This window comes from Pyricularia oryzae, chromosome 3 (genome assembly GCF_000002495.2).
Source record: "Pyricularia oryzae 70-15 chromosome 3, whole genome shotgun sequence".
NCBI lineage: Eukaryota > Fungi > Ascomycota > Sordariomycetes > Magnaporthales > Pyriculariaceae > Pyricularia > Pyricularia oryzae.
In genome coordinates this window covers 4,059,833-4,084,870 of record NC_017849.1, presented here as the reverse complement: position 1 = coordinate 4,084,870, position 25,038 = coordinate 4,059,833, and the positions used below count along the sequence as shown (strand labels likewise).

The following is a 25,038-nucleotide window of genomic DNA, read 5'->3' as shown; positions in this document are numbered from 1 at the left end:
AGTCTACACACCTCATACATACTCATTCACGCTTGCGTATATAATCTATTCGCATTCCATATAATCGCCCGCATTCCACACCGCTTTGTAACCACATACACACAAAACGCACACACCTCAAACGGTCTACAAGTCTACTCTTATTCTTCTCAAAACATCAACGACATTGAGAACAACATTCCTCGACCTCGCACTCATCCACCAAGCCACATTTCCCCCGCACCACTTGTCTACCGGTTCTTGTCTGCCCAAGACAACCAGTCGGCAAGATGGTTAAACAAAACGACGTCATCGCCATTATCATCATCATCTTGTTCATCGTCCTGGCGGGCATCTCGTTCGGAATCTACAAGCTCGTCTCGATGGCGAGGTCCAGCGTCAGCGTCACGTCGTCGTCCAGCACGGGCAGCACTTCATTAGTCGACGACGATCAATGACGAGGCCCTCCCAAAAAGTCTGGGTGGGCCCGTATTACTTTTTTTGGTTTATTCCATGCCTCCAAGAGAGGCATGTGCAAAAACTATGCGCTCTTCCGGCCTCGTCATGGCGTCCCACATGCGCGCGTGCGAGGCCGTGTCTGGTGTCGTTTCGGTATGCTCGCCGCTGCAGTTCTCTCGTGAAGAGAGGCTGACTCGGTTGGGCTACACGAGCGATCCCGAGACGCCTATAGTCTGTCGGCAGACGTGGAACATGGTATCACGCGATCATGAGACTGCCCCTCTGGGTGCGTTATCCACGATAGTATTATTGGGGGCTCTTCTGGCGTTTCATACGTCCCCGGTTTATTCTTTGGATATTTATTAGCTTTGATACTTTCTTTTCTGGGTAATTGGCGTTCCGGGAACATGACATCAAACAGCGGCATTAAAATGGGATTTTCGGCGGTACTGCAGACAGGCTGCAAACGACTTGTACGTAGGCATGTATTTAGATAGGTCCAGTAGATAGGATGGATTGATAGCTAGCTATTGGCTTCTGCAAGGAATAATATCCTCGAGCATTCAGCGACACGACCTGTTACCGATACCGAATCCGCACGTGCTGTCACACTTATACTGCTCTGATTTGGTCTCTCAAGTATATTAAATCTCAAAGACCAGTCCACAATGGACTGTTCATGTCTCAATAGTTAAAGCTTTCAGTGATTATATCTTGATCAACCAGCCATTCAGTAATGGTCTTTGTAGCTGCAGGCCCAGCGCATATATAGAATTTAGCTTGCAGACCTCCGTCTTGGTGCCCAACAGCATCAAGAAGACTCTGCTTTGTGAGCCTGCCGGCAACGATGACCGACGGCCCGTTCTCACGGTCGGTCTCTACCTGGGAGCCACCCTCAGCCGCTGCCTCCAGGTCACTAACATATAGCCTGGTTACGGCCCCAAGCCCAGGCGTCCTTTTGAACTCGTCCGCCGCGAACGGCAGGTCCTCCTTGCGCAAGCTCCACAGGACACTAAGACGGGGTCTTGCCGCCTCTTGCGGAGCGGACAGCAGCGCACCCGCCTGGGAGAGAAGCGGCGTTATCCCGACGCCCGTGGCGACGAAGACAGCCGGGCGTGCTGCATCATCGGCAGCGGATGGGATCCGCAGGCTCCCGCCCCCGAAGCCCATCACTGGTATCTCGAGGGGAGCCCTCAGGTTCCAGTTCCGCAGGAGCCGCGTGACGGGCCCGTTGGTCCTGACGGTGATTTGCATCTCGCCGTGGTTTGCCACGCCCTTGTTGGATGACGACAGCGCCGGCTGGCTCGACACGGTGAATGTGCGCACAAAGTCGTCGTTGAGGCTCTGCGGATCGTCGTCCCGCATGTGGCTGTAGCCTGCGTCCAGCTCCGACGAAAAGTCAAGCGTGGCATGCTGCGCCACCGTCCAGGACCCGACTGCTTGACCCTTCGGGAACCCGGTTGGAGGCTGCAGAGCAAACCCGTACCTAGTGATGGTGGGCGACAGCACCTCCCTTTGCTTGAGCACTGCGACGGCAATCCCTTGGCTGCCTTTCCCTTCTGCCACGCCCAGTCCCGCTGCGATCTCAGTCGCGAGCCGTCTCACCGGTGGATTGTAGGGACTGAACTCTCCCGCCTCGCCTCTAAACGGCAGCCCATCCTTGACCAACTTTGCGGCCGTTACCTCGATCCTGACAGCGACCTTGGTGCGCGGCAGCAGCCTGGCCGCCGTCTCGCCGACGAGCAGCCTCGCGGTTCCCGTGAGGTACACTACATCCCCCGTCCCAAAGTCCGGAATGGTGATGCCTACCTTGTCGTTCACATGCAGGTTCCCGAGGCTGGAGTAAAGCCTGTTGCCCGAGAACTCGGGATACGCCAGGACGACGCCCGCGTGGCCCTCGTCGTTGCTGGCCACCCTCAGCAGGCCCGGCGGCCCCCCGCGGTGGTTCGTGTCCATGTCGCCTCTCCCGTCCGACGTGGACATGAAGAACATGTCGGCCCGCTCCAGGATCTCCAGCGCATGGGCCGGCAGCGGCAGCCCGTCCGACACCAGCTCCGGCTCGGGTACGTGCAGCCGAATGCCCTTCTTGTTCAGGTACTTGGGGCAGTTTCCGATGCTCTCGGTCACGGCCATGGCCAGCTGCACATCGCCGACCTCGTCCCCGGCGCCTGGGCTCCTGACGCCAGCGACAAGCCTGCCCGCCAGCTTGACCCGGTCTCTGGTTTCGAGATCAATAGCCAGCGCGCTCATCGGCCGCCCACCACTTGCCGCATTCGGGTCGCTGTACACTTCACCGTCCGCGAGGTCGCCGAACAAGACGCCAGCGACGGGATCATTGGCCTTATCGACGAGCGACCGCATGCCCACCACATCCGGAACGATGGCGCGGACAAAGCCCGGCTCGCCGGCCCAGATGCTGGTCCACGGCCGGGCGTCTGTGTCGAGGGCGCCGACAGCCACAAGGGGTGCGGCCTGCACGCGCCCGACGTAGTGGACGGGGAGGCCGTGGGCTGTGGGGTTGGGCTGGGCCGGGACGCGCAGGAGGCCCTGGACGGCGAGCTCGCCCTCGCTCCACTGCGTCTTTGCATGGACGGAGGCCATTGGCGCTCTGGTACTGTAGCTCAGGTTCTGGGGCTGGAAAGTTTAGTAGTGTTGTGAGGTTTGATGCCGTCCAAAGGATCGGATTGATGGGGTTTGAGGGGCAAGTTGGGGTAAGTATTGGATGTGGGCATAGCATCAGGGAATTAATAGTCCAAGGTAGTCAGAAGATTGACTAGAACTAGGGGTAGGTCTATCTGTGTTATGATACAAGTCTACCACTAGGCTGACATATCCGGAGTATATAGGCACATTTATCTCTATAGTCAGTGCAGTACGTTCGTAGGATACAAAGTAAGCCAGTCAGGTTTGTGATTTTACCAGCCTTTACCATTGATTCTTGCTTACAAGTTGACAATGATCATTGTCACCGCTTGCTTATGCACGCCCGTAACAACAATTCCCCTGAGGTAGGTCGGGGTTTGAACCAAGCCATGGCGCAGAAAACTTCCGCGTATGGAATGCCGAGCTAGGGTGTCGCTTGATCGCTCGCGGGGTGACAAACGGTGACTAGATAGTTCTAGATGGACTGTTGATCAGTAAGCAACAGTTGACGCAACCCACCTTCAGCAACCCTTTGATTTGCTAGCAAGTTGCAAGCAAACACAACTCCATAACCTTAACATGCGCACACCGACGAAGAAGAACAAGACCCGACTGTACTCCAAAAAATGAAAATCACCCAATGCCATAATACTCAACCGCCAAACCATGGCGGAACCTGTTTGGTAATAAGGTTTGTACACATATAGCATTAAAAACTACAAAGAAATGCGCCGCCCATTTTGCCCTGGTACGTTACGCATAGACGCCAAGTTTGCCTTTCAACTTTCCCAACCATCGCCAACACAAAGAAAAAAATGGAAGCTCAATCATAATGAGCCAAATATACCAAATGTACAAAACTGACTAGCCACTATGTGGCCATTCGTTCACCGGACGAGGGTGATAGTAAATGTATGAATGAGTCGTCGTTGTCATCCATTGGTATACCTAATACCTCGGACCTCCGGGCCCGCCCCGTTGGTTCTCCAAGTCAGAATTCCAGCCGTTTCCAAAGGCGCCACGAGGCGGGGCCTGACTGCTCGAAGTTGGTGGGCGGGTGTTGTAATCATAGGGGTCATCCGGTCCGGGGGCGGGGGCAGTCATATTTCTCTGTGGAGGGAATCCAGGGCCTCGGGGAGGCATAGGTCCGGTCGCGCTCCTCTGCGGCGGGGCTCGAGGGGGGTTGTACATTGACGGCGCGGGACTAGCACGACCGTTCGGGCCGCCTGGACCCCTCGGAGGATACATGGATGGCGCGGGACTAGCACGGCCATTTGAGTAGTCGTCGTAGGCGTCAGGACCGCGGGGAGGTATAGGCGCAGTCGCGCTCCTCGGCGGCATATTCGGGCCGCCTGGTCCCCGCGAAGGGTACATGGATGGCGCGGGACTAGCACGCCCACTCGAATAGTCGTCGTAGCTGTCGAATCTGCTCGGTGGTCCACCTGGCTGATTGCGTTGGTAACCGGGCCGCGGAAGAGCCGGAACCGTGTCTGACGAAAAGGGCGCCGGGCTGGCTGTGTAAGCCCGTGACATGGACGACGCGTTGGACTGCATGCGGCTCATGGGTGGTTGGCCACCATAGGTTCTGCCGCTGTAGTTTGTGCTGGGAATTGATGGTGCTGGCGATGCTGATCTCCCAAATTCTGCAGCAGCACCAACAAGCGGCTGCCTGGACGAGTAACTACTGTTCATGGTTCCCTGCCGAGAGGGCATCGGCCTCTTCTGGTCCAACGAATTGAGTTCGATGCTTCCTGGAGTGCCTGGCCTCGAGGCATACGGCGGTAGCGTTGTCATGGTATCGGCGCGCGAGAGCGAGGGGAATGTTGGAAGCTTATCGTCGCCGACGTCGGGTAGTGTTGGCTTGATATCCTCTGGTGGCCTCTCGCCTGCCTTCTTTGCTGCCTTGAGTTCCGCCTTCTTTCTCCTCCGCTCCTCCTCGGCAATACCTTTATTGACTTTGGCCGCCACTATAGCCATCAGTCGCTTGTTGGCTTTCCGCGCACAGTAATTCGACAAGCTTCCGTCCTCTGAAGGAATGTAACTCCACAAGAATAGTACCCAGCAAAGCACGGCTGCGATCAGTGCGAGCATGGCAAGGGCCCAGATCAGTAGAGTGAAGACCATGCCAGACAAGATCAGCGCAAGAACGGGGTTCTGTTCGGCCTGGAACTTGATCTTGTTGAAGAAGTCCAGCAGCGTGTTTCCTACGTCGGTGCCCTTGGGCGTGAGATCCTGGGCCTGGTAAAAGGCATAGAGCGTCACAGCATTGACCACCTGCCTGGGTCCAGAGCAGACAATAACTCTAAACCAAGCTGCATAGGAGATCAGGGAAAGAAATCAGTACCTCATGTCTTAACAGGCACAAGTAAAGGCGGGCGCGTCCAGAAACTCACACTGGAAACTGAAATATGTAAACAACGCCAAGTATTCGGCGCCCTTTTTGCTCTTGGTCAGCTCAGCGAAAACCAGGAATCGCTTGTAGCCCTTGCCGCCGCCGATTCGAATACTTTGCAGGCGAACTGCCAAGTTGTCCAGGTAGCTCTCTGCTACACTCCCCCTCCTGATGACCTTTTGTGCGCGCACGTGTTCATATCCGAGGTTGAGAAATGAAAGAATGATGCAGACGGCAAAAATCCATTTTGAAATGTCGAAGTCGATGGCTGGTCGGACCTGGCCGGGCCATTGGTTAAATGCAAGAAGTTGAACGGCGGTGAAACTGTCGACGCCATAAACGGCCATGGATATGCAGAGGGAAATCCAAAGATAAGTGTATGCAAAAGGCGTCAAACATGACGTTGACTTGAAATCATTTAGACTCTGCATATGGTTAGTTTGCTTGTGTTAGCAGCCGCTGGGCACAATTGCATGAACTGGGTCCGATGGAGTCGGATGTATTATTCGTCTTACAATGTATTCCCATTTCTGCTCCGGACGAATTTCGACCTGGTGTTTTCTGCCGCCGCAACCCATTTTGAACAACAGATACCTGTCGGCTGTTGTTACCTTCTGGTGGCGACCGGCGATGCGTGAAGAAAGGGTCTAGGAACCCAAAGGAAAAGAAGAAAAAGCTCCCAGAGTCGTCGGGTTGAATCGAATGTAGATGCAAGTAGCGAATGTAGTGAGTGAATTCGAAGGAACCGGACCGGCCGTCTACACAAGTCGTTTCCTCGCCCGCGGGATGGCCGACTGTGTTCGTTTTCGTCGTCAAGGAACCCAAAGTGTGGCACTCAAGTACAACGGTAAAAGTAGAAAGGAATCAAAAATAGAAAAAAATAAAACGACAAAAAGGAAACCAAGTTGCGACGAAGCGATTGTCGTTGTTGAGAGACCTGCCCAGCTGACTGGGACAAATAGGGTAGGGAGCTCGCTGTTACGGAGCCCGTCTGTCGTAGTCGAAGAGGAGTGAGTGTTCCCTGGTCCAATCTGGCCCAGGCTAATAGTGGACAGTGGCTACAGCACAAAACAAAGTTTGTAGGAAACTCTTCAGGGCTGCATACGGCAGCGATGAGCGTCAAGCCGTGGTGCGTGCGTGCGTGCGTGCTTGTCTATGTGTATGATGGTGGTGGATACGGTGGTGCTTTTTGTCGATCGCTCAACTGCAGGGCGCGTGACTAATCCCACCCGGGAAGAGCAGAATTGGAACGGAATAGTGCAGCAGAGCACTACTGTTGGCGATCGATTCCAACGGGGGGGAGGGACCCGTCGAATGAGGATGCTGCGGGACCCTTAAGTCCTGGCAGTTTGATCGTCTCGGGGGCCGGCGTCACTGTGCCAAAAAAAGGACGAGAAAAATATCATACAGATGCTGCTTGCTAAGGAATGTAATGTAGTGAGCTGACTGTCCGACTCGTGTAGTTTCCGAAGGAGTGAAATTCTGTGCTGGCTGTTAATAACCAGAGGCAGGGTTGGAGGAGTAATCGAGACAATAGCGAGATCAAGAGAGTGAAAGAGTGTACATCAGCAATAAGACGGCCGAGGTTTGGCAAAGTTGGATACCCGGGAATCATAAGCCAATGAAAGTAGGGTGGGTAATGAATGTTACAGGCAAATCATAGTACCCATAGCAGTGGAAACAGGACAAAACAATAAAATAAAAAACATTGATAAGAGGAACCCCAGGCCTTTACCAGAGTGAATAAAGAGACGAAAAGATGAAGGGGGGGAACGCAAAAAGCAAAAAGGAGAGACGAAAAAGATGGACAGGGCTGCACGGGCAATTGCATCAATATCTGGTACGTTATGAAACACAGATCTTTTTTTGACGGCGCAATGGACAGGCCTCCCCCAACAATCTCACCAATCCATCCAATGAGGAGCGGCTTACATCAGGGCAGCACCACCTTTACCTTGGGACCGTTGTGTGGGGGTGATGGATCCCTTCTTGCCCGTGCCTGGCTAAGAAGCGTCGTCCAAGACTTCTAGGGCGCTGAAGAAAGGATGACAAGGATGACACCATGCAGACATGCAAGGTACCGTACCACAGCGGGTTGCTAAACCCTTTTCGGTCGCATGGGGGGGGGCCTGCTGACAAGAAGAAGGGAATAATGGACCTCTTGCGTGGATAATAAGCGCGCCCCGCGGCATCAGGGAGCCGACGACCGAACCCCTAGGCTCCCTGCATATTGCATTGGCCAGAGCTCAAATTGGCATATCGCAAGCCACCGACGAATCAAGTCGAAGCGCTGTGCTCGACTTTATCCGTTTCAACTAGACGATGCTGCACAACCCACCTAAACACAAGACATTGTGCACCTCAAAATCAAATCATTCTAATCAGAACTAGCCCTACTCCGTTTTGCTCGCTAGGGAACGATCATCCCATCAATTCATAACGACGGTTGATTCTGGCGGCAAGGCGGGCTCTGGGCGGATGGTTTTCGGTCCTCGAAGGATCGGCGCCGCGACATGGAAATCTCCGACTGGATTCCATGGACTTGAACAAAGGTCGCTGGGCGGGTTGCATCTGTACGTCGTTTGTCCTCATAATAGTCGCGCGGTTCAGTTTTAATTGGCTACCTACCTAGCTAGGTACCTAATTATCCCACATCCGAGACGTTGGTCTGCGGCTCAATCAGAGAGAGGCCACTGGTGGCTGAAAATAGCCAGGCGCCAGAACAATTATCGCCTGACGCTTTCGGTTTCCTCCGATTTTTTTTTCTATTTTCTCTTCTTTCTTCATCCCTTCTATTGTGGCAGAGCCTGTGTTACCAAGAACTGCCGCAACGTATTGAATTGCATTAATTCATGGGCAGCCATGACCATCAACTATTCTAATGAGTTGCCAGGATTCTTTTTCGCCACTATCGAGTAGTAATAGCTGGTCAGTCGGCTTTCCTTACTCAAGTTTCCCCATACTTATAATTCATGCGTTTATAATGCTGTCAAAAAGGGGTTCGCTTCTGCGTATTCATGTGCCGTTGTACCTAAGCGACAATGACATGAACTTGACACACGGTATTTATAGTCTATGATTTACTGTTGATCTATCTCTATTCATGTTATGTATTGTCAGTTTTGTGCTGTGTCTCTTTGCAGGTGAACCTGACCCAATCGTCGAATTTCGAACCTTGATCGGTTAGTCCAGCCGCATTCCCGTTGTCCGCCAAGGACCTTGCTTATTCGGAATCCTCCGCGTCATCCCACTACCTACTCCGCCTTCACTCCACGCCACAAGACAGCCTTGAGTTCCCGCTGCTCCGTCTCTGTCAGGGGAATCGCGGTGCCGCGTCTCCTCTCCCAACTTTGCTTTGTTTCTTTAAGGCTTGCTTGCGAGTCTTGTCCGGAAGAATCGGAGAACTCGTACGAGCGCCATTCAGTATTCTGCCATCCGGTGCCTGGGAAAACAGCCGCTCGTCAGCATGAAGCACAGAAGCAATAAAAGAAACAATCCGCGGCCGAAACAGTAAATCAAGACGCGTAATGCTAAAGATACTGCAGTGCTGCACTGCACCTGTTGACCCCATGGTTTGCCCAAGTGGGGACTACCAGTGGGCCCCGGGCCTCCAACTCCGAGATGGATCATGGCCTTGACGGCAACGGGGGTTGTGACAAGGCACCCTCGACTAAGTCTTCCAAGCCCAAGCCTTGCCGGCTTCAGCATCTCCGAATGACTCTGCCAATGCTATTTGCAACAGGCTGAAAAATAACGCACTCAAAGAGTGTACTGGTTGCGAGAGAGAGAGAGAGAAAAAAAAAAAAAAAAAAAAAAAGAAACAACATAACAGAGGGAAACGAAAAAAGGCCTTACTGTTGTATATCGAGGTTCCATCCCAATCCTCAGTCAAGAAATGTAGAATGGCTCCGTGAGTGACGACGACAATGTGCGCCTCGTCGCCCTCCACCTCTGAGGCGAGCTTCCGCAGCCAGATCCTGGCCGCCCTGGCCCGAGCATCAAGCTTTTCCAGCTCAGGCGCAAACGGCGAACCCGGGCCCTTGTCGGTCCAGTCATCCTTGACGAGGCCGAGGTCGACCTTTTCACCGCCAAACTCCTTGGCCAGCACCGCCGGGTCGCTGCCCGTGTCGCTGGGCAGCGCCGCGATCTCTTGCAGCTCCGGCAGTGCGGTCACCTTTTGCACCCTTCCCTGCTCCAGAACGGGGCCAAAGGAGAGCAGGCACGTGTACAGCGTGCGCCTCAGCGGTGACGCTACCAGGTGGGTGATCTTGTCGTGGAAGGGGAAGTTCTTGCTCAGCTCCGCGCACTGCTCCTTGCCCAGTTCTGTAAGGTCCGGGTCGGCCAGCAGAGATGGGTTTGGCCCTCCTGGCACCTTGGGGAGGTTGTGGTAGCCTTGGGCATGGCGGACAAAGTAGATTGTGGCCGGCATTTCTCTTCACTGAACCAAAGTGGCGACAAGAAATTCGAGGCTATTTGATGGGCAAGTGATGTTGACAGCACGACTCTGTTCTATGTTTGGGGTTGCGCGCTGTCAAAAATGAGTCTCCTGTTATGTTGAGTCATCGTGCCTTGATTACCTGGAGTTTAGACCGACTTCATGATTTGCCATTTGCCCCTGCCCCGCTTCCGCCGCCAGACACTCAGCTTGTCAGTTCATTGGAAAGATGACAACCACAACCTCCCAACAGGGTTAATGCTTTCGTAAGTCTACTCAAACCATTTGACCATTGAGAGAATGCGATCTTCTTTGAGAATTCGATCCTTTCAACAGACGATCTTTTCCTATCAAGCTGGGGGAAATATCAATCACTGCGTTGTGGGGATTGAATGACGGAAAATTACAGCCATGACATCAGACGTTGACTTATCCATCCATACCATGTAGACCATCAAAATCTTCCTGTCCCCTTCCCAAGTAGCCTTCAGTCCTTGACCATCCAAACGCCTACCATGAACCTTCGCCTCATCTTTTCCCTGATGACATCCTCTCCATAGCAGACATTCTTTACCTCCTAGGTCCCCTCAACGCTCTAGCCTTTCCGTTGGCCCTTGCGCCATCCTAAAAGGAGGGAAAGAAAAGCAATCATGTCAGCAGGAACGTCACTGCAGACGAACAATCTCGCAGAAACATTCGCTCTCTCCCTGCAAGACATCAAGACTCTCTGCAAACTTACAAGTATGGCTTTGATCATGCGACTGGCCTTGTAGTCCTTGCCCAACGTGACGCGTCGCAGGCCGTTGCCCCAAAACACCGGCTCCGGCCTCACCGCCCCGCCACGTTCCCTCGCCTTTGCGGCCGTGGTGCTGGGCCTCGGCCTCGGCCTGCGCTGCGCCATGCGCGCAAGCTGGGCGCGCGACGGCAGCTTTGCCGGCCAGTCCAGGTCTGACGGCTCCAGGTAGCCCTCGTACGCGGCACGACGGGCGCGGTCAAGTAGGACATATTCTGTAAATGTATTTTTCGTCAGCCAATGCAGACAAATTCACTAGCCTCTTATCTATCCTCATAACCAAGACCTGGATTGACTTGCGTTCTGCTTCGGCAAGATCGTCGGGAACCTTGTCTGTCGGAACCTCGGGCTGCTCTTCCCATCTGGCCCGTAGCTCCAAGCTTCTCTCTATATTTTCTTCGGGGCTCGGTGGCAGCAGCGTCCCAGGTGCCGGAGCTGCAAGAGCCGCTGGCCGATGCCACTTTTCGATCTCGAGGTTCTCGTTTAGCTCATAGTGCGTGTAGCCGCTCATGACGGTGTCCAAGGGCAGCTGAGCCAACGCAAGGCGATCGTTGTTTGATCGTTCGTTCTGTTGTTGAGACGCCATTATCTTTGAAGCCGGATATTGTCGCGACGTTCGGATGTTTGATCAAACCTGTCACAAAAGTTTTCTGGCAGACAGACGTGTGGTTTTTGTGAGTCAGTGAGATAAATGCAGCTCGAGAGTACAAGAAACAAATCCAACAAAGAAAGAAAGAAAACCGGTGCATCTTTGTCTGGAGGGTAGAGGCAGACCCGTTAGGAATGCAACGAATCCGGGTTTTGCTAGATATGAAGGCTTGCGCTAAAGGGTAGTACAGCTGACTGCCAAATCAAGGAATCTTTGTTCATTTCAGTTGCTAAAAGCCCCCGACAACCATTCTGAAGCGAGGGGTACATTCCAGTATTCGTTGATGCCTTCGAATTCTCATCCTATCCCGTTTTCTTGAGCAACGCAAGGGATGACAGGACCAATCGGCGTCAGAGGAACTTTACCAATGCAGCCACGTTAGCCTTCCAACGAAACGAAAACAGTTATCCTCTCTTATGGAAGAAATCATATCTCTTTGCGATTAAAAAAATCTACCTTTCGAGCGATTGTATACGACAAGCATCGAAACATCCAAGTCCGCGACCGAAAATGTTCAACCGGGGCTGTGCTGTAATACCTTCTGACACATGCGATTCAAAGCCCGAACTGCAAAAGTAACCTCATGACCATCCTACAACTCAATCAGAGCCTCCTCTACAACGGGCTTTTGCGGTGCGTGCTGGGGTGCGGAAGGTAAGGGCTCTTGCACGTAAGATGCACTTTGTCTGTTGGGAACCTGGGGCCATGGCTGGTGATTCGTCGGCAACGCAGTGTTCTGGGACGCAGAATGTTGCCAGTACGGCTGTTGGGGCTGCTGGGGTGGTTTTTGCTGCTGCGCTTGGCCTTGAGGAGCAGGTGAGTGTTGGTATTGTGCTGGGGGTTGTTGTTGCAAGTTGGGGTATGGCGATTGTACAGGCTCCGCGGGAACAGACACCGGCGTCTGCAGTGCGGACACTTGTTGTTGATTAAAATAATAAGAAGCGGCCGGATCCGTGGTAGGCGTTGGGAGCGACTGATCTGGTGCGCTTGGCGCTGCAAGGTTCTGGTGATTGTGAGCGCTGGAATGAGAATGAGTCGACTCTGTCGACTGCTGAGGAGGCTGTCCAGCATACTGGGCTGCCGGAGCGGGAGTGTGCGAGGGCTGCCAGCCCTCGCTGGGCTGAGAAGCTTGGTGAGGTGGCGCATATTGGTGGAACTGCTGTTGAGCGCCAGAGGCTTGTGGAGGATATGAAGGTTGCCTTGACGGTTCGGCATAGTCGTGCTGAGGTTGCCCGGTGTAAAAACTTTCTCCGGGAACATTTGCAGGTGCACTGGGGCCTTGTAGCGATGGATAAGGGCTAGATGTCTGGCGAGGTACATGCATGTTGTAACCCGCGAAATTGCGCTGACCGTACGCCTTTGAGAGTCGCTCCTCGAGCATTCGGTCATAGTAGCGCACTACTGTTGCGAGTTTGGCATGCAAATCAAGAAGGGTATCTGCACAACAAGTTAGCTCAGGACGGGGATATCACGCCAATATCCATATCTGTTGCGGCCCTAGAAAACGTACCATGTTTGCTCATAGTCTCTCCGTAGGTCCTCGCTAACTTTGGCCGAAGTGTCCCAATACTATCGTAGAGTTCCTGGATCTGAGGCTCGCGCAGAATTGTCCCAGGAGGTTGCGTCTGAAGGCGATCTACTAGTGTCGCAAACAAGTTGATGTTCTCCGCCTCAACCGGTGTAAGCTCGTAGTCGTTCTTGGGCGGGACGAAAGTTGATGCGGATGCCGCCTCTGTACTATGCGTCTGTTCGTGGAGTACTGCAGAATGCTTTTTCTTCTGCTCCTCCATGTCAGCCAGCGATGCTGCGATTGCAGCCTTGAGGTCATCGTCTTCCTCCTCCACAGTCTTCGTTGCGGAAGAATCCCCATTAACCTTGGACTGGCCGCTGTTGGCAACACCATTGCTTGCAGGCGCGTAATTTCTGGAATGGCTCTTGACCTCTTCCAGACTCATTGCTAGGGCTTTCTTCAGGTCTTCATCAAATCCGTCATCAACCCTAGCACTCCGGGGCTGCATCGCTGAAGACGATCGGTTCTTGTGGGGGAATGAAGAATACAGGCTGGGCGACTTTCGATCATATCCTGCGCCGGCGCCAGCGCCTCCTGAACCCCTGCTCTTATCCGTAACTTTGGCATAGCAGCCATCGTCCACTCTAACCGGCTGCATTATGCCAAGATGTGGTAACGGGATCGACTTCGACGAGCATTGCTGATCAAAACAGCTGCCGCAGTTGCGACAATGGTGCTTCCGGTTTGTAAAAGTAAACGGAGTTCTGCAACGCATGCAGACATCGGAGTCGGTCCACTCAGGAGGCTGTTGTTGATTGTTAGTAGCGGCTCACATGTAAACGTTGCCATGGGGGGTTACAATCAATGACATACCGCACTGCTGTCAATCATACTGGTAGCCACAGCGACTTTTGGGGGAAACTGAAAGCCCTCGTGCTGCAGGGTCTTGTAAACCTCCCCAATGTACGAAAGTTCAACGCGACCCTGTGTGACAGCTGCCCAGGACTGTATCAGCCCGAGAATCCTGGCTCGTACGTCTGCGTTGACGGCAGCAGGCCCTGTGGCCTTGAGAAGAGAGACAAGGTTGTCTATGAATTCGCGCGAGGCGATCTCGACCAGAAAATGTTGTCCGCCGTTTTTGACGCACGTATCGGTAAGCTGTTGATAATCAACGTCAGTATCGATGTAGACCAGGGGCATCGGTCGCTAAAAACAAGAGATCTAGCAGGCGACAGACCTCAAGAGCACTTAGTTGCGTGTTGGGGTTTTTATGTCCGATTCGTTTTTTGAGCGAACGCATGGCATCTTTGGGCGGGACGGTCTTGGATCGAATAACATCGGATATCTCGAGGTTCAGCGCAATATCTTCTCTATAGGCATGCTGTTAGTCACAAAGCAACACTTGGGAATAGTTAAGCCTGTATGCCGACATGGCAATTTGCACCAGACGGGCCGGCTGGGTGGGAGCGGCATACAAACTGCTACTCGTCGCCTTCTCAATCTGCTCGTCAAGGGCAGTGTTCGCCCCCGAAGACCACCAGCTCATCATTTTGACGGCGCAGAACTGCAGTTTCTGTCTCGCGGAGATGCAGGCAGCGACGATAGCGAAGTCAAAAGCAACGGTGTGGGGGATGATGTCGTGTCAGGATGCGCGTTTGGCCGCTTTCACAAGAATCGCCGCCGTGTCGGCCGTTGGGTCTACGTGTGCTATGACGCAACCCTGGCACTGTATCGCTGGGTGGAGTCGGCTGGCGAAAGAAAAGGAACAGGCAGGCAATGCAAGAGTGGATTTTTGTAATACTGGACCAACGAGCAATAATTGCTGTGTGAGCGATTTGAGTTGGCAGTGTTTGATTCCGACAAAAATATTCCAATACGCCGTCGCAAAAGCTCGAGGCTGGACGGTAGGCGGCGATAGCTAATGTTGGTACGCATGCTAAAGTTACCTTAGTAAGACGGGGCCGCTGTTTGTCATGGACCCGCGCTTGGATACAGCTCCGCACTCCCCGGCCACAGCCACATGGGTTCACATGGGAGGAGCTCAGCCCAATGACGATGTGGGCTACTACTGATTGACTGCGTGAGGTGGCGTTTTGGAGTCCCTTGGGGCACACAAGGTACTTTACTGGGTGGTAGGTACCTCATGGTGGGGCCGTTTCTACCGCAAACAGGCCGCTCCCGGATTCCGTTCACAATTAATAGCTGGCAATCTCGCAACAACAAAGGCTCCATTTTGCTCCGATTTGACTTGGTTGATTGATCCGATCACACCCCGCCAACGCGACTGGCCCGCCATTCGTCTATCGACTATCCTTATTACTCGAGGGTGTGTGTAAGTGACGGGCTTTACGCCGTCAACCACAACACAACAAGTGCAGGTGCGGTGCGAGCGCATGAACCGGTCCGCAACAGCCTCTCCAAGCCTGATTCGCCCCATCTCACCTTTGAAGCGAAAGTCGAACAAAGAATGCCCCCTCATTCCAGTTAGTCTGGGCGTGCAACCGAGCAGCAGTATACCTACCATACCGAAAACAACATAACACAAACTCGGCCTGTTGTTTCTGCCCGATACATAGTCGGGACGCTGCATCCGGCGTCCTCGGCGCTGTAGTCTTTGACTGCCTCCCATGCTTGCCATCGGACCCCTTATAAGCTCATTGTCACTTCTATCAGAGAAGGGAGCAGGTTTTCGTTTCAATCCAGCTCTCACTTCATCATCGCCATGAATCTAGCACATAAGGATAGGTAACCGACTAGCAACTATACACGCATAATCAACCAGGATGGTGCCGCCACCCTCCGCCTCCGTATCCTCGGCATCCTATACTTTCACCACATCAACGGCGGGTGGCAGAATGAACGCCGATGCACCCCTTAACGGCCGCCCCGGCAAGCCACCGCTACCGCACATCGATGACCTCCTCAACCCACCTGTCAATATCGATGCCTTCGCCCCCATCGAGACCGTTATAGCACAGGGCGAAAATCACCTCAGAAGTGCTGAGTCTCTCAAGGGCTTTGGCCGTCCCCATATGGCCCTGAAAGAGTACGTTTCAGCTACCGTAGTAGCTGTCGAGGCCGTTCCAAGGAACAAGGGTTTCGGGTCTCTTTCGGATAGGAAGCAGCTGGCTGCACGTCATACGGCTTTGATGCGCAAGATCCAGGCCTTGCATCCTGATTTCGAGAAGGTCAAAGCAGCTGTCAAGCTGGACAACCAAAAAAGCGGCGTGCGGCCTCAACGTGCCAGCTCGTCATCAACGCAGGCCAATGGCCATGCGCAGCCAGGGCTACAATCGAATGGGAGTGCGGTAAAGCCGGTAGCATCACAGCAGCCTTTGTCCGGCAACGGAGCTGTGCCTAGTCCCGGATACAGCCAAGATGCCGCTCAGCATGCAGCAAACGGGATTCCCACCAGGAGGCCAGCGCCGCATCCGAAGCCCCAAGCCTTGCATGGAAACTCTGTACTGACTGGGCCAAACGGCGCCGGTCCTTCCAGTCCTCCAGTACAAGATCTTGCTGAACGTTTTGCGAATTTGCGAGGTGGGAAAAATGGAGCTGGCGTCCCATCACCACGACCGTTGGGATCAGCAGGGTCACGGCCTACACCAGGCCAAGTCGCTGGAATATCAGTACTCAGCGACATCCCCGCCGATTTCCCCAAGGTACCCGAGGCCATTTACAGCCCAGCGAGGGGCACCGTTTCCAATGAGTCCGCGAACCTGCCCTCAAGCAATTCGAGGGGAATGTTCAGCCGGGCAGCTTCTTCCACGTCGATGGCTTCGCAGGGCAAGCAACCTCTGGGCAGAGAGGATTATTCGGCCCCTGCAAATAATGAACAAGCAAAGCCACCCCCAGCCCGTCCTCAGCCCCGAATTCCAGATGGAGATACTGTAACGCCAGAACAGTTATTTGAGTTCATGCGATGCTCATCCGTCAACTTTAAGGTTCTGATAATTGATGTGAGAACCAGGGAGGAATTCAACGAAGGCCACATAATGTCAACGTCAATCATTTGTGTGGAGCCTGATGTGCTACAGCGTGAACATATTTCTGCAGATGATATCGCGCAGAGCCTGATTCTCGCACCTCCCCGCGAGGAAGAAATCTTCAGCCGACGGAGTGAATACGACCTCGTCGTCTTCTACAACCAAGATTCCCAGGAGATCAACTGGCGGGGCGGAACACCAGCAGAGAATGCTTTGTTCGGCCTGTACAATGCTCTCAGGCACTTTGATTACGATCTGACAGGGGACAGCAAGCCAGCGAAGCTCCTCAAGGGCGGGCTCGATGCCTGGGTTGAACTTGTCGGCGAAAATGCTCTAGAAAGGTCTGAAACCTCTGGTGCAATCCACAAGATCCAACACGCCAAGTCGCGGTTTTCTCTGTCGCGTGGTCAGGGCAGACCAAAAGCAAAGCCCATCCAGAATGCCGAAGATGCTAGACGTTGGAATGAAAAGCTCACTACTGAGGGGCAGAGTATTGTTCGTACACAAGAGGAATTCCTGAGGAGATTCCCTGCAGTCAGCGATGTGCAAGAGTCAATGACTGCGCCGGTCACGCAAGCTACGAGGGGTTTCCCTGCCTCAGCAGATATCAACAACACAATGCTTGCACCGCCAGCTCGTCCGGCCCGGACCCGGACCCGACAGAACTACACCGGCCTGATGGAAACTGGCGAGGAGGAACTATACACACCAGTCGCTACGGAATCCAGGGCTCTTTCGCGAAGAGAGCGACGCCCAGTCGGCCTCTCGAATCCCGGTGTCTGGTGCTACTCCAATGCATCAATACAGGCCCTTTTTCACTCGAGTGGCTTCGTCGACGAGTTGATCGGCGAGGAGTGGCAAAGTCGATGGAAAGTACCGATGCGCGATGGAGAGAAATTGGAGAACCACCAATTCCTGTCCAAAATCTTGTCCAATCTGTTCCACTGGATGTTAAATGGCCAATTCGAATCGATGGAGTGTAGAACTTTGATGGTAAGAATGCACCTTGCACAGAATCCACCCTGCTCAACCATGTAGCTTCTCGACTGACTTGGTGCCTTGATTCAGGAATATTGCAACTTCATCGACCGCAACACAGCGACTTTTGACAACGGAGAGAATCTGACAAAGGGGGAGCGGGAAGCTTTTGGCAGCAGACACAAGCAGCAGGACGCTGAGGAGTTCATTAGCTTCTTGATGGACCACCTCCACGACGAGACAAATCGTCTGCGGAACAAGAATTTTGATCCATCCAGCTTGGTATTTGGTAAAGAAAATCACCAGAATGCCTTGACCTTCTGGAACGGGTGGTGCTCGGCCAACGACTCGGTTATCGACCGTTACTGGCGTGGTCTGTCGCAAAACGTGGTCCGCTGCAGAACCTGTAACCACACCAACTACAGCCATGAGGCCTTCAACAAGATCCAAGTTCCAGTCCCGGAAGCAAGGGGGCCGTGCAAGTTGGTAGACTTATTGCCAGGCGGGTTCTCTTACAACGAGCTCCTGGACGGCTACAAGTGCGACGGGTGTAGCAGGATGAACACTACCAGCTCAACGGTGCGACTGGCCCGGCTACCCAAGCTCCTGTGTATCTCTCTTAGCCGGTTCAGTGTCGACAGGGGAGATACCAGAAAAAACAACACCAAGGTCGTTTTCCCCCTTGACGATTTGAATCTTGCGGCTGTATCAGATCCAACGCCCAGTGGGGAGGGAATAGGCGAAGAGTGGACTGGCCCTTTCCGCTACTATTGCTATGCGGCCGTTCTTCATGGGGGGACTTTGCGATCTGGCCACTATACAGCATTTGTGAGAGACCAGAACCCGTCCAGGAACGGCGGCGTTTGGTACCACTGTAACGATTCGATCATTTCAACCAAGACCATCAGAAACGAGGAGGATGCTGACGCAGCAGGCATGTATGCTGCGGACTCGGAATCTTCAGCCTACATTCTGTTCTACAGTCGTCAGCCCGTGGCGAAGTAAAAATAAAAGAACAAAAACTTGACCACTGCTGTGAGGACAGTGCATATATGAAGCATGATTGAATTGACCTGGGGTCATTTGCAGGGGCGGCAGAAGTCATTTTCACTTCTTTATTTTTTGTCTCTTTTTCTATTCTTTTTATTCATCATTGCCTTTTACTTTTTCTCGCCTTCATTTTGTTTGCTCTTTTTGTGACCTTAGCTATCAATACCTGTGGTTGACTTCGGTGGCGTTTTGTTTTATGTTTATATTTTTGGATCGTGGGCATATTAGCAAGGTGCAACGGAGATTTGTGGTTCACGCATTCCACTTCTTTATTTGCGTTTTTTTTTCTTTTCGAGAAGGCGAGCTTCTATGAGAAATGATCTTGGAGACGATTATGCTTTTATGGGCTGCCCTGTGACAAGTGTGAGGAAAAAACAAAAAACGTTCCCAATACTAATTACAATGTGTGTCTTGCCCATTCCACACATGTATCAATATATACAGCAGGCTACACAAAGATTGTTACTCCTTACAAGTAGGGCACCCTCTAATCGAATAATATACTTGGTCAATGCTTCTATGATGAGATACCAACGCAACCGCATCCGTTGCATGTGCTTCGATGCTTTTTTTTTTTTTTTTTTTTTTTTTTTTTACTTCCGTCTGCACGATCTGAATAGTATATACAAAGCAGCTGTATCTATTGGGCGAGGGAGGCTTGGATCTTGTCCTTGTACTCCTCATAGAGGGCCTTACGGTTGAGCTTTTGTGTGGCAGTCACCAGTCCCTACACAAGCACGCACGATTCAAGTTAGTACGAGGAGCCTTTCGCAACATGCACAGAGGTATGCGTGGGGATGACTTACGCTCGCAGGTGTCCATTCATCAGACACGATCACGACACCCACAATAGTCTCGAGCCTCGTGAATCCGGCCGCCTTCCCCAGACGGACGAGGTCCTTGAGCACGGTATCCTGTACGGCCGGGTCCGCCGCCAAAGCCTGGAGGTCGGCGGCATCGGCGTCAGCGTCGGGCCCGCCACGGATGCTGGCGAGAGCTTTTGGTACCGGGGACACGACGGCGACAGGTCGCGGGTGGCTCGAGTCTCCGTAGATCATGATGCCCTGGACGAACTGGGAGCCGCGGTAGACGGCCTCGAGACGTTCGAGGGCAATATACTCGCCTCCCTGCAGCTTGACGAGGTTTTTAACGCGGTCAATGATGCGTAGGTTCCCGTCGGCGTCCCACTCGCCCACGTCGCCGGTGCGGAACCAGCCGTCTTCGGTGAAGGCTTTGGCCGTCTCCTCCGGGTTGTTGTAGTACTCGCGCACCACAGGCCCGCCGCGGATCAGGACCTCACCGCGCGGCGGCTTCGTGTCTGTCGAGTAGTTGAGGTCCGGTATCGACACGAGCTTTACCTCGACAGACAGAGTAGGCGGGCCTATGGCACCTGGTGCGGGGCGGTACAGCGGCGAACCAAGGGCGCCGTTGGCGCAAGTCTCCGTCAAGCCGTAGCCGCTAATCATAGGAGCAAGGACCATGGCCAGGAAGTGAGCCGTTTCCTTTGAGATGCCAGTGGCGCCGTTGACTATGAAGCGGAGTCTGCCACCCGTCATGGCCTTCACTTGTCCAAAGACAAGGCTATCAAGTACCGCCTGGCCAGGGAGGCCATAGTAGACGAGAGAGCTCTTCAGGGACAAGGCGGTGTTAAAAACTGTCCTCTTGATCAGGCCAGAGTTCTGGACGCGACCTTGGATTCCTTTGCGAATAGTGTCCCACTGTCAAGGTTCACAGGTGTTAGCGGTTCGAAAAAAAAAGAATGAGAGAAAGCGGACAACATGCAAAGGTCCTTGGAATACGCCCTTCGGATCAAACTTGCTTTCACGGACAAGAAACGTGATCGCTATTGCAACTTACAATCTGCGGAACGCCGGCCATGATAGTCGGTCGAAACTCCTTCATGTCTCCACCACATTCCCTGACGCCGGAATCTGCCAGCGTCCTTGGAGAGGCAAATCCCAGAGTAGCGCCAACGTGGATGACTATATTCTCGAGAATTAACTCAAAGATGTGAGCCAGCGGTAGATATGCAAGCACAAAGTCTTCATTGGAGACCGTATTGGCAACGGTTCCGTGCATTCCCGCAACTGCCGCGACGAAGGCCTCGTGCGTTATGGCGACACCCTTAGGAAGGCCAGTGGATCCGGATGTATACATGATGCAAAAGTTGTCAGTGGGCCGAGGGAGTGTTGGCTCGCAGGGGTGAGCCTTGCCCATGGCGACGACATCGTCGAAGCTGATGAAGGTGAGTTCTCGTTGCCCAAATGCATCCTTGAGCTTCTGGACTTCGTCCTCGACATTGACTTGCTGCAGAACCGATTTAGGATTGTAAACGATGTATTTGACCGACGAGACCTTTTCAAGCGGGCGCCTGATGGTAGCTAGAAGGTGTGCGTCGACCACCATGGCTCTAGCGTCGGTCTGCTTTAGGGAATGCTCAACACCAGACTCCCCAAGCGTGTCGTATGCAGTGACCAGTGTAAATGACTGGGCAGCAGCCGCATGTGACATTGCAAGCCAATTTGGGCTATAGCATACATAACAATTAGGTTAGACCATAGTTGCGACTGTACCAAAGCCCAGCACTTGATGCTGACTGACCTTGTGGAGGCAAATATATGCAACATATCGCCGGTTTGAAGACCCAGCTTTCTCAGCCCCGATGCTAGATTTAGTACCAATTCATGGAACTCTGAATATACCATATACTTGAAGCTGGTCAGCTCCGGATATGACATTGTTTTCTCTGCTCCATTAGAATCCTTCTTGGTCTCTGTGTGCATTTTGACGAGAGTCCTGCTCCCAATTGCTGGCTCGTTAGAATATAGAGCCGCACTCCGCTGCAGGAGGTTGAAGACTGTCTTGATGTCATCGCCGGCATCTATGGGGCGCTTCAGCAGCCCATGCTTGTATGTCTTTTGATGACCTCGAGGAATTGTTTCCCCGGCAATGACTGGGCGGCCAGGAATATCGGCCGAGTACGGCGGATTCTCCTTGGTTTGATTGGAGGGCTTGCCAGGTTGAGTGGTTGCCATTATAATATCGGATCCGATTTGGCCAAAGTTCGGGAATAGTACGGGCACATATAGTAGCAAGGCTAGGATCAAATAAGTCCAGAGGCGATTCGAACGAATAATCTGCACTGGAGGTATATGACAAAGTTGATTCGAGAGAAAAATACTCGTCGGAATCCGGGGCTATATGCACAAACAGTTGGACCGACCACCCAAGACCCGTTAGCTGCGGCACTCAAAAACTTATTCCCGGGGAGCGCCACAGCTGACCATGTTGAGAATATGTGACTGGACCACGCATAACCAATGGAGGCTATGTCAGCCGAACCAACGTTGTCTTGGCCTACTGCTTACCCCGGATGCAGTCGCGTGTTAAAATAAGCCCAAGGAAAGGCATGACAAACCCAAGTTGGCGAATTGCAAAATGCGCGGGTTGACATTGTCAGAAATCAGGAAACGTCACGAGAAGTTCATAGCGATAGGTACGGAACAAGCCGAGGTGGCACCTCGGCGTGTGCGGCTGAGGTCCACATGCAGTGCTTCTTAGCCTAAAACGTGCCAGGCCAAGAAATCTGACTTGACTCGATGCCCTTGGAGCTCTTGCATGCCTCGGAAGCCGAGGCACCTGTGCTTATATTCGCATTTCAGCCCAACTTGGCAAATGCTGCGTTTGTTGTTTGTTTGCAAGACTGCAAATCAACAAGAGTAAAAAATCATGCGATGACATTGAAGCCAACAAAAAACATCGAAATTAGCACCAAGCGGTTTCGAGACCAGAGATCTAACTCTGCTGTTTTATTCTGGCATCGCAATCGCTGTCAAGTAAAGTATAATAATATCGTGCTGTGTGGTCGATGATATACATCCGAATTGAATTGGCCGGCAACATGTCACCAGTTTGGCTGCGACTTCTCCATTCCCGGAGTTGGCAAGGCGTTGCTGTCGGCAAATGGATCGTCGTCATCGTTGTCGACCCCAGGAGTCTGCCGCGCGGCGGGTCTAGGTGGTGGTGGTGGCTTTGACGAGGCCGACGGGCGCGGAGGTGGAGGGGGGCTGCGACTGATACTCAGGCCAGCCATTTGTGAGACGGGACTTGGACTTGTAGGCGAGGCTTGTTGTTTCGCCCGCTCACTGGCCACTTTGACATGGCGCAGAGTCAGATTAGCATGCATGCACGACATGGAATATCTGAGACCTTCGAATAGGGCTAACTTACTCCTATACGCATGCGCCTGCTCGGCCATATCATCCTCCGAGTCGCTGTCCGCGTCAATGGAACGGTCCAACTGCTCAAAGGTCATCAAAGCAGTAATAAGCTCGTCGTTGGCGTGAAGCAAGCCACCGAGCCAATCTTCCGACTCGACATAGTGTATCTGGGGATAAAATAGTCAATAGAGATATCTCGGCCGAGTTGATCGGCGGTGGCCGTGGTCCAAAATTGACTCGGCCGGCCCAAGAGATAGTGCGACTCACATAGCGCAGAATTTTGCGCCTCAGCTGCTTGCAAGCCTCAAAGTGCTTGACGGCTGTTGCATTGTGAGAGACACGCTCTATTTCTCTGTTGACAGTCTGCAGGGCATTCATCAGGTTTGTCGCTGCGATAGAAGACTCGGCGATGGTGCTCTTCATCTGGTCCTGCTCGGCCGCAAGGTTAAAAGAACGAGAGCCGGACTTGCCGTGCTTGGCCTTGTCCTTCTTTCTCTTATCCTTTGACGAACCAAAAGAGGAAAAGGACTCGATGCGACCGGTTACTGGTGTGGACACCGCTGAAGAGGGACCTGCGCGACGAGACCCAGCTGCCTCTTCTTCGGTGAATGGGTTGTTCTCTGTCTCCCGAATTACTTTGGATCGATCTTGAGTTACGGCTTGTTTCCGTCGAGGCATTTGCTACACTTGGAGATCAGTATGGGAGGATGCAGAGTATATATAAAGAGTGCATCACATGATCGTCAGACACTGGGGTCGTGGCCGGAGCTGGCGTCTCTCACCTTGTGGAGCTTGGCGATTCCCTCGAGGCCTGGTGTGTTGGCGTATGATACTGCCCAGGCGCGAAACATGAGGGAGCACTTCTTCTTGACATCCGGGTCCGACAACTCTGAAGTGCCGCAGAAGCGCAAGCGCTCCAGCAATGGTTCGTCGGCAAATGTCTTTTGGAAGCGCGGACCAGCATTCTCGATTAGGCCGTCGAGCAATGTCAGGGCGCGAAGTTGACGATGTACGCTGCCATACTTGAGTTTTTTGCGTATCGCACGGGCAGCTTCGGTTGGGCCAGTCGGTTGTAATTTGATGATCTCTACCAAATCTGGGATCCCGCTCAGATCGTCCTCCTCGTAGCTTTCACTGGTCAACCGCTCGACCGTTACGGTCACTGCTGAGTAGGGTTTCTTTTGGGAAAACATGGCGGAAGGCGCCGATTGGTTTAAAACGGCAGTTCCAAGATGCTGTCGGCGTTGGAAATTTGGTAAAAAGATATGGTGAATGGTATTGTACCAGAAGCAAGTGAACTCCAACGCGACGGCGGGGTAAGATGAGCAAGCAAGCACGTGGTGTAGCAAATAGATGACCAGTGATTTGATCTCAATTCTGAAGAGAAATTTTGGCGACTGAAGAGTCAGTTCAACATCACCACTCCGGGATGTTCTGGTTGTGAACGGGTTGCGGTTATCGTAGCGTCTGCTGATATTCTTCGTAGGCGTTTACCTACCCAACCTTACTGTAGAAAATGTACCTCGAGAATCAACAGACGACAAGGCAGGTCGGTAGTGCTATTATTTACTGTCGGCTTGCGTCACGCGCAAGGATGTCATGTCGCGGGGGGGTAGCTATAACCCCACTGCACCAATCAATGAACGGTGGGCTCTACCTGGCCGGAGCAGTCCCACTATTCCCGAGTTATCGGCCCCATATTATCCTGCAGTGCCACCGCTGTAGTACCTCCCACTATAGTACCTTGCTAGATGGACCTGACCGGGTTTAGAAACAGATTCAGGTCCTCTACTTTTGAGCCTCATTGTCTAGGAAATGCTCGCACTAGCCTGAAATCGGCACCTTGAGATAGCAGTAATGCGGTCAGAGTGACTATTTGTTTGTTTGTTTTGTTGGCACACAAAACAAGGCCAGTGTAGGTAGTCAACGTGAAGTGCCTTGGTT

The 25,038-nt window shown here is 52.9% G+C and overlaps 9 protein-coding genes across 9 annotated transcripts; 2 read left to right on the top strand and 7 right to left on the bottom strand.

The window, feature by feature from the left end:
• Positions 1-269: 269 nt before the first annotated feature.
• MGG_04963 (uncharacterized protein) lies at positions 270-437 on the top strand (the record flags this gene model as incomplete). The annotated part of the gene is made up of 1 exon (XM_003712411.1): positions 270-437. The coding sequence occupies one exon, from the start codon at positions 270-272 to the stop codon at positions 435-437; it is 168 nt and encodes a 55-aa protein (XP_003712459.1).
• A 685-nt stretch (positions 438-1,122) lies between these two features.
• On the bottom strand, positions 1,123-3,039 carry MGG_04962 (uncharacterized protein; the record flags this gene model as incomplete). The annotated part of the gene is made up of 1 exon (XM_003712410.1): positions 1,123-3,039. The coding sequence occupies one exon, from the start codon at positions 3,037-3,039 to the stop codon at positions 1,123-1,125; it is 1,917 nt and encodes a 638-aa protein (XP_003712458.1).
• A 990-nt stretch (positions 3,040-4,029) lies between these two features.
• Positions 4,030-7,240, bottom strand: MGG_04961 (uncharacterized protein; the record flags this gene model as incomplete). Its single annotated transcript, XM_003712409.1, has 3 exons — positions 5,989-7,240; positions 5,475-5,898; positions 4,030-5,393 (listed from the first exon to the last, which is right to left on the bottom strand). Exons 1-3 carry the CDS (start codon positions 6,049-6,051, stop codon positions 4,030-4,032), a joined length of 1,851 nt encoding a protein of 616 aa, XP_003712457.1. The 5' UTR covers positions 6,052-7,240.
• A 1,293-nt stretch (positions 7,241-8,533) lies between these two features.
• On the bottom strand, positions 8,534-10,045 carry MGG_04960 (phosphoglycerate mutase). The gene is made up of 2 exons (XM_003712408.1): positions 9,329-10,045; positions 8,534-8,915 (listed from the first exon to the last, which is right to left on the bottom strand). Exons 1-2 carry the CDS (start codon positions 9,900-9,902, stop codon positions 8,728-8,730), a joined length of 762 nt encoding a protein of 253 aa, XP_003712456.1. The 5' UTR covers positions 9,903-10,045; the 3' UTR covers positions 8,534-8,727.
• A 15-nt stretch (positions 10,046-10,060) lies between these two features.
• On the bottom strand, positions 10,061-11,287 carry MGG_04959 (uncharacterized protein; the record flags this gene model as incomplete). The annotated part of the gene is made up of 3 exons (XM_003712407.1): positions 10,061-10,532; positions 10,648-10,875; positions 10,982-11,287. 3 exons carry the CDS (start codon positions 11,285-11,287, stop codon positions 10,479-10,481), a joined length of 588 nt encoding a protein of 195 aa, XP_003712455.1. The 3' UTR covers positions 10,061-10,478.
• A 655-nt stretch (positions 11,288-11,942) lies between these two features.
• MGG_04958 (vacuolar protein sorting-associated protein 27) lies at positions 11,943-14,409 on the bottom strand (the record flags this gene model as incomplete). The annotated part of the gene is made up of 5 exons (XM_003712406.1): positions 11,943-12,787; positions 12,861-13,665; positions 13,734-14,018; positions 14,098-14,230; positions 14,336-14,409. 5 exons carry the CDS (start codon positions 14,407-14,409, stop codon positions 11,943-11,945), a joined length of 2,142 nt encoding a protein of 713 aa, XP_003712454.1.
• A 653-nt stretch (positions 14,410-15,062) lies between these two features.
• Positions 15,063-19,402, top strand: MGG_04957 (ubiquitin carboxyl-terminal hydrolase 2). The gene is made up of 2 exons (XM_003712405.1): positions 15,063-17,839; positions 17,915-19,402. The coding sequence occupies exons 1-2, from the start codon at positions 15,644-15,646 to the stop codon at positions 18,827-18,829; spliced, it is 3,111 nt and encodes a 1,036-aa protein (XP_003712453.1). The 5' UTR covers positions 15,063-15,643; the 3' UTR covers positions 18,830-19,402.
• A 112-nt stretch (positions 19,403-19,514) lies between these two features.
• Positions 19,515-21,909, bottom strand: MGG_04956 (uncharacterized protein; the record flags this gene model as incomplete). Its single annotated transcript, XM_003712404.1, has 4 exons — positions 19,515-19,601; positions 19,681-20,592; positions 20,732-21,401; positions 21,476-21,909. The coding sequence occupies 4 exons, from the start codon at positions 21,907-21,909 to the stop codon at positions 19,515-19,517; spliced, it is 2,103 nt and encodes a 700-aa protein (XP_003712452.1).
• Positions 21,910-22,778: 869 nt separating this feature from the next.
• MGG_04955 (VHS domain-containing protein) lies at positions 22,779-24,287 on the bottom strand (the record flags this gene model as incomplete). Its single annotated transcript, XM_003712403.1, has 4 exons — positions 22,779-23,026; positions 23,105-23,261; positions 23,362-23,775; positions 23,877-24,287. The coding sequence occupies 4 exons, from the start codon at positions 24,285-24,287 to the stop codon at positions 22,779-22,781; spliced, it is 1,230 nt and encodes a 409-aa protein (XP_003712451.1).
• Positions 24,288-25,038: the final 751 nt, after the last annotated feature.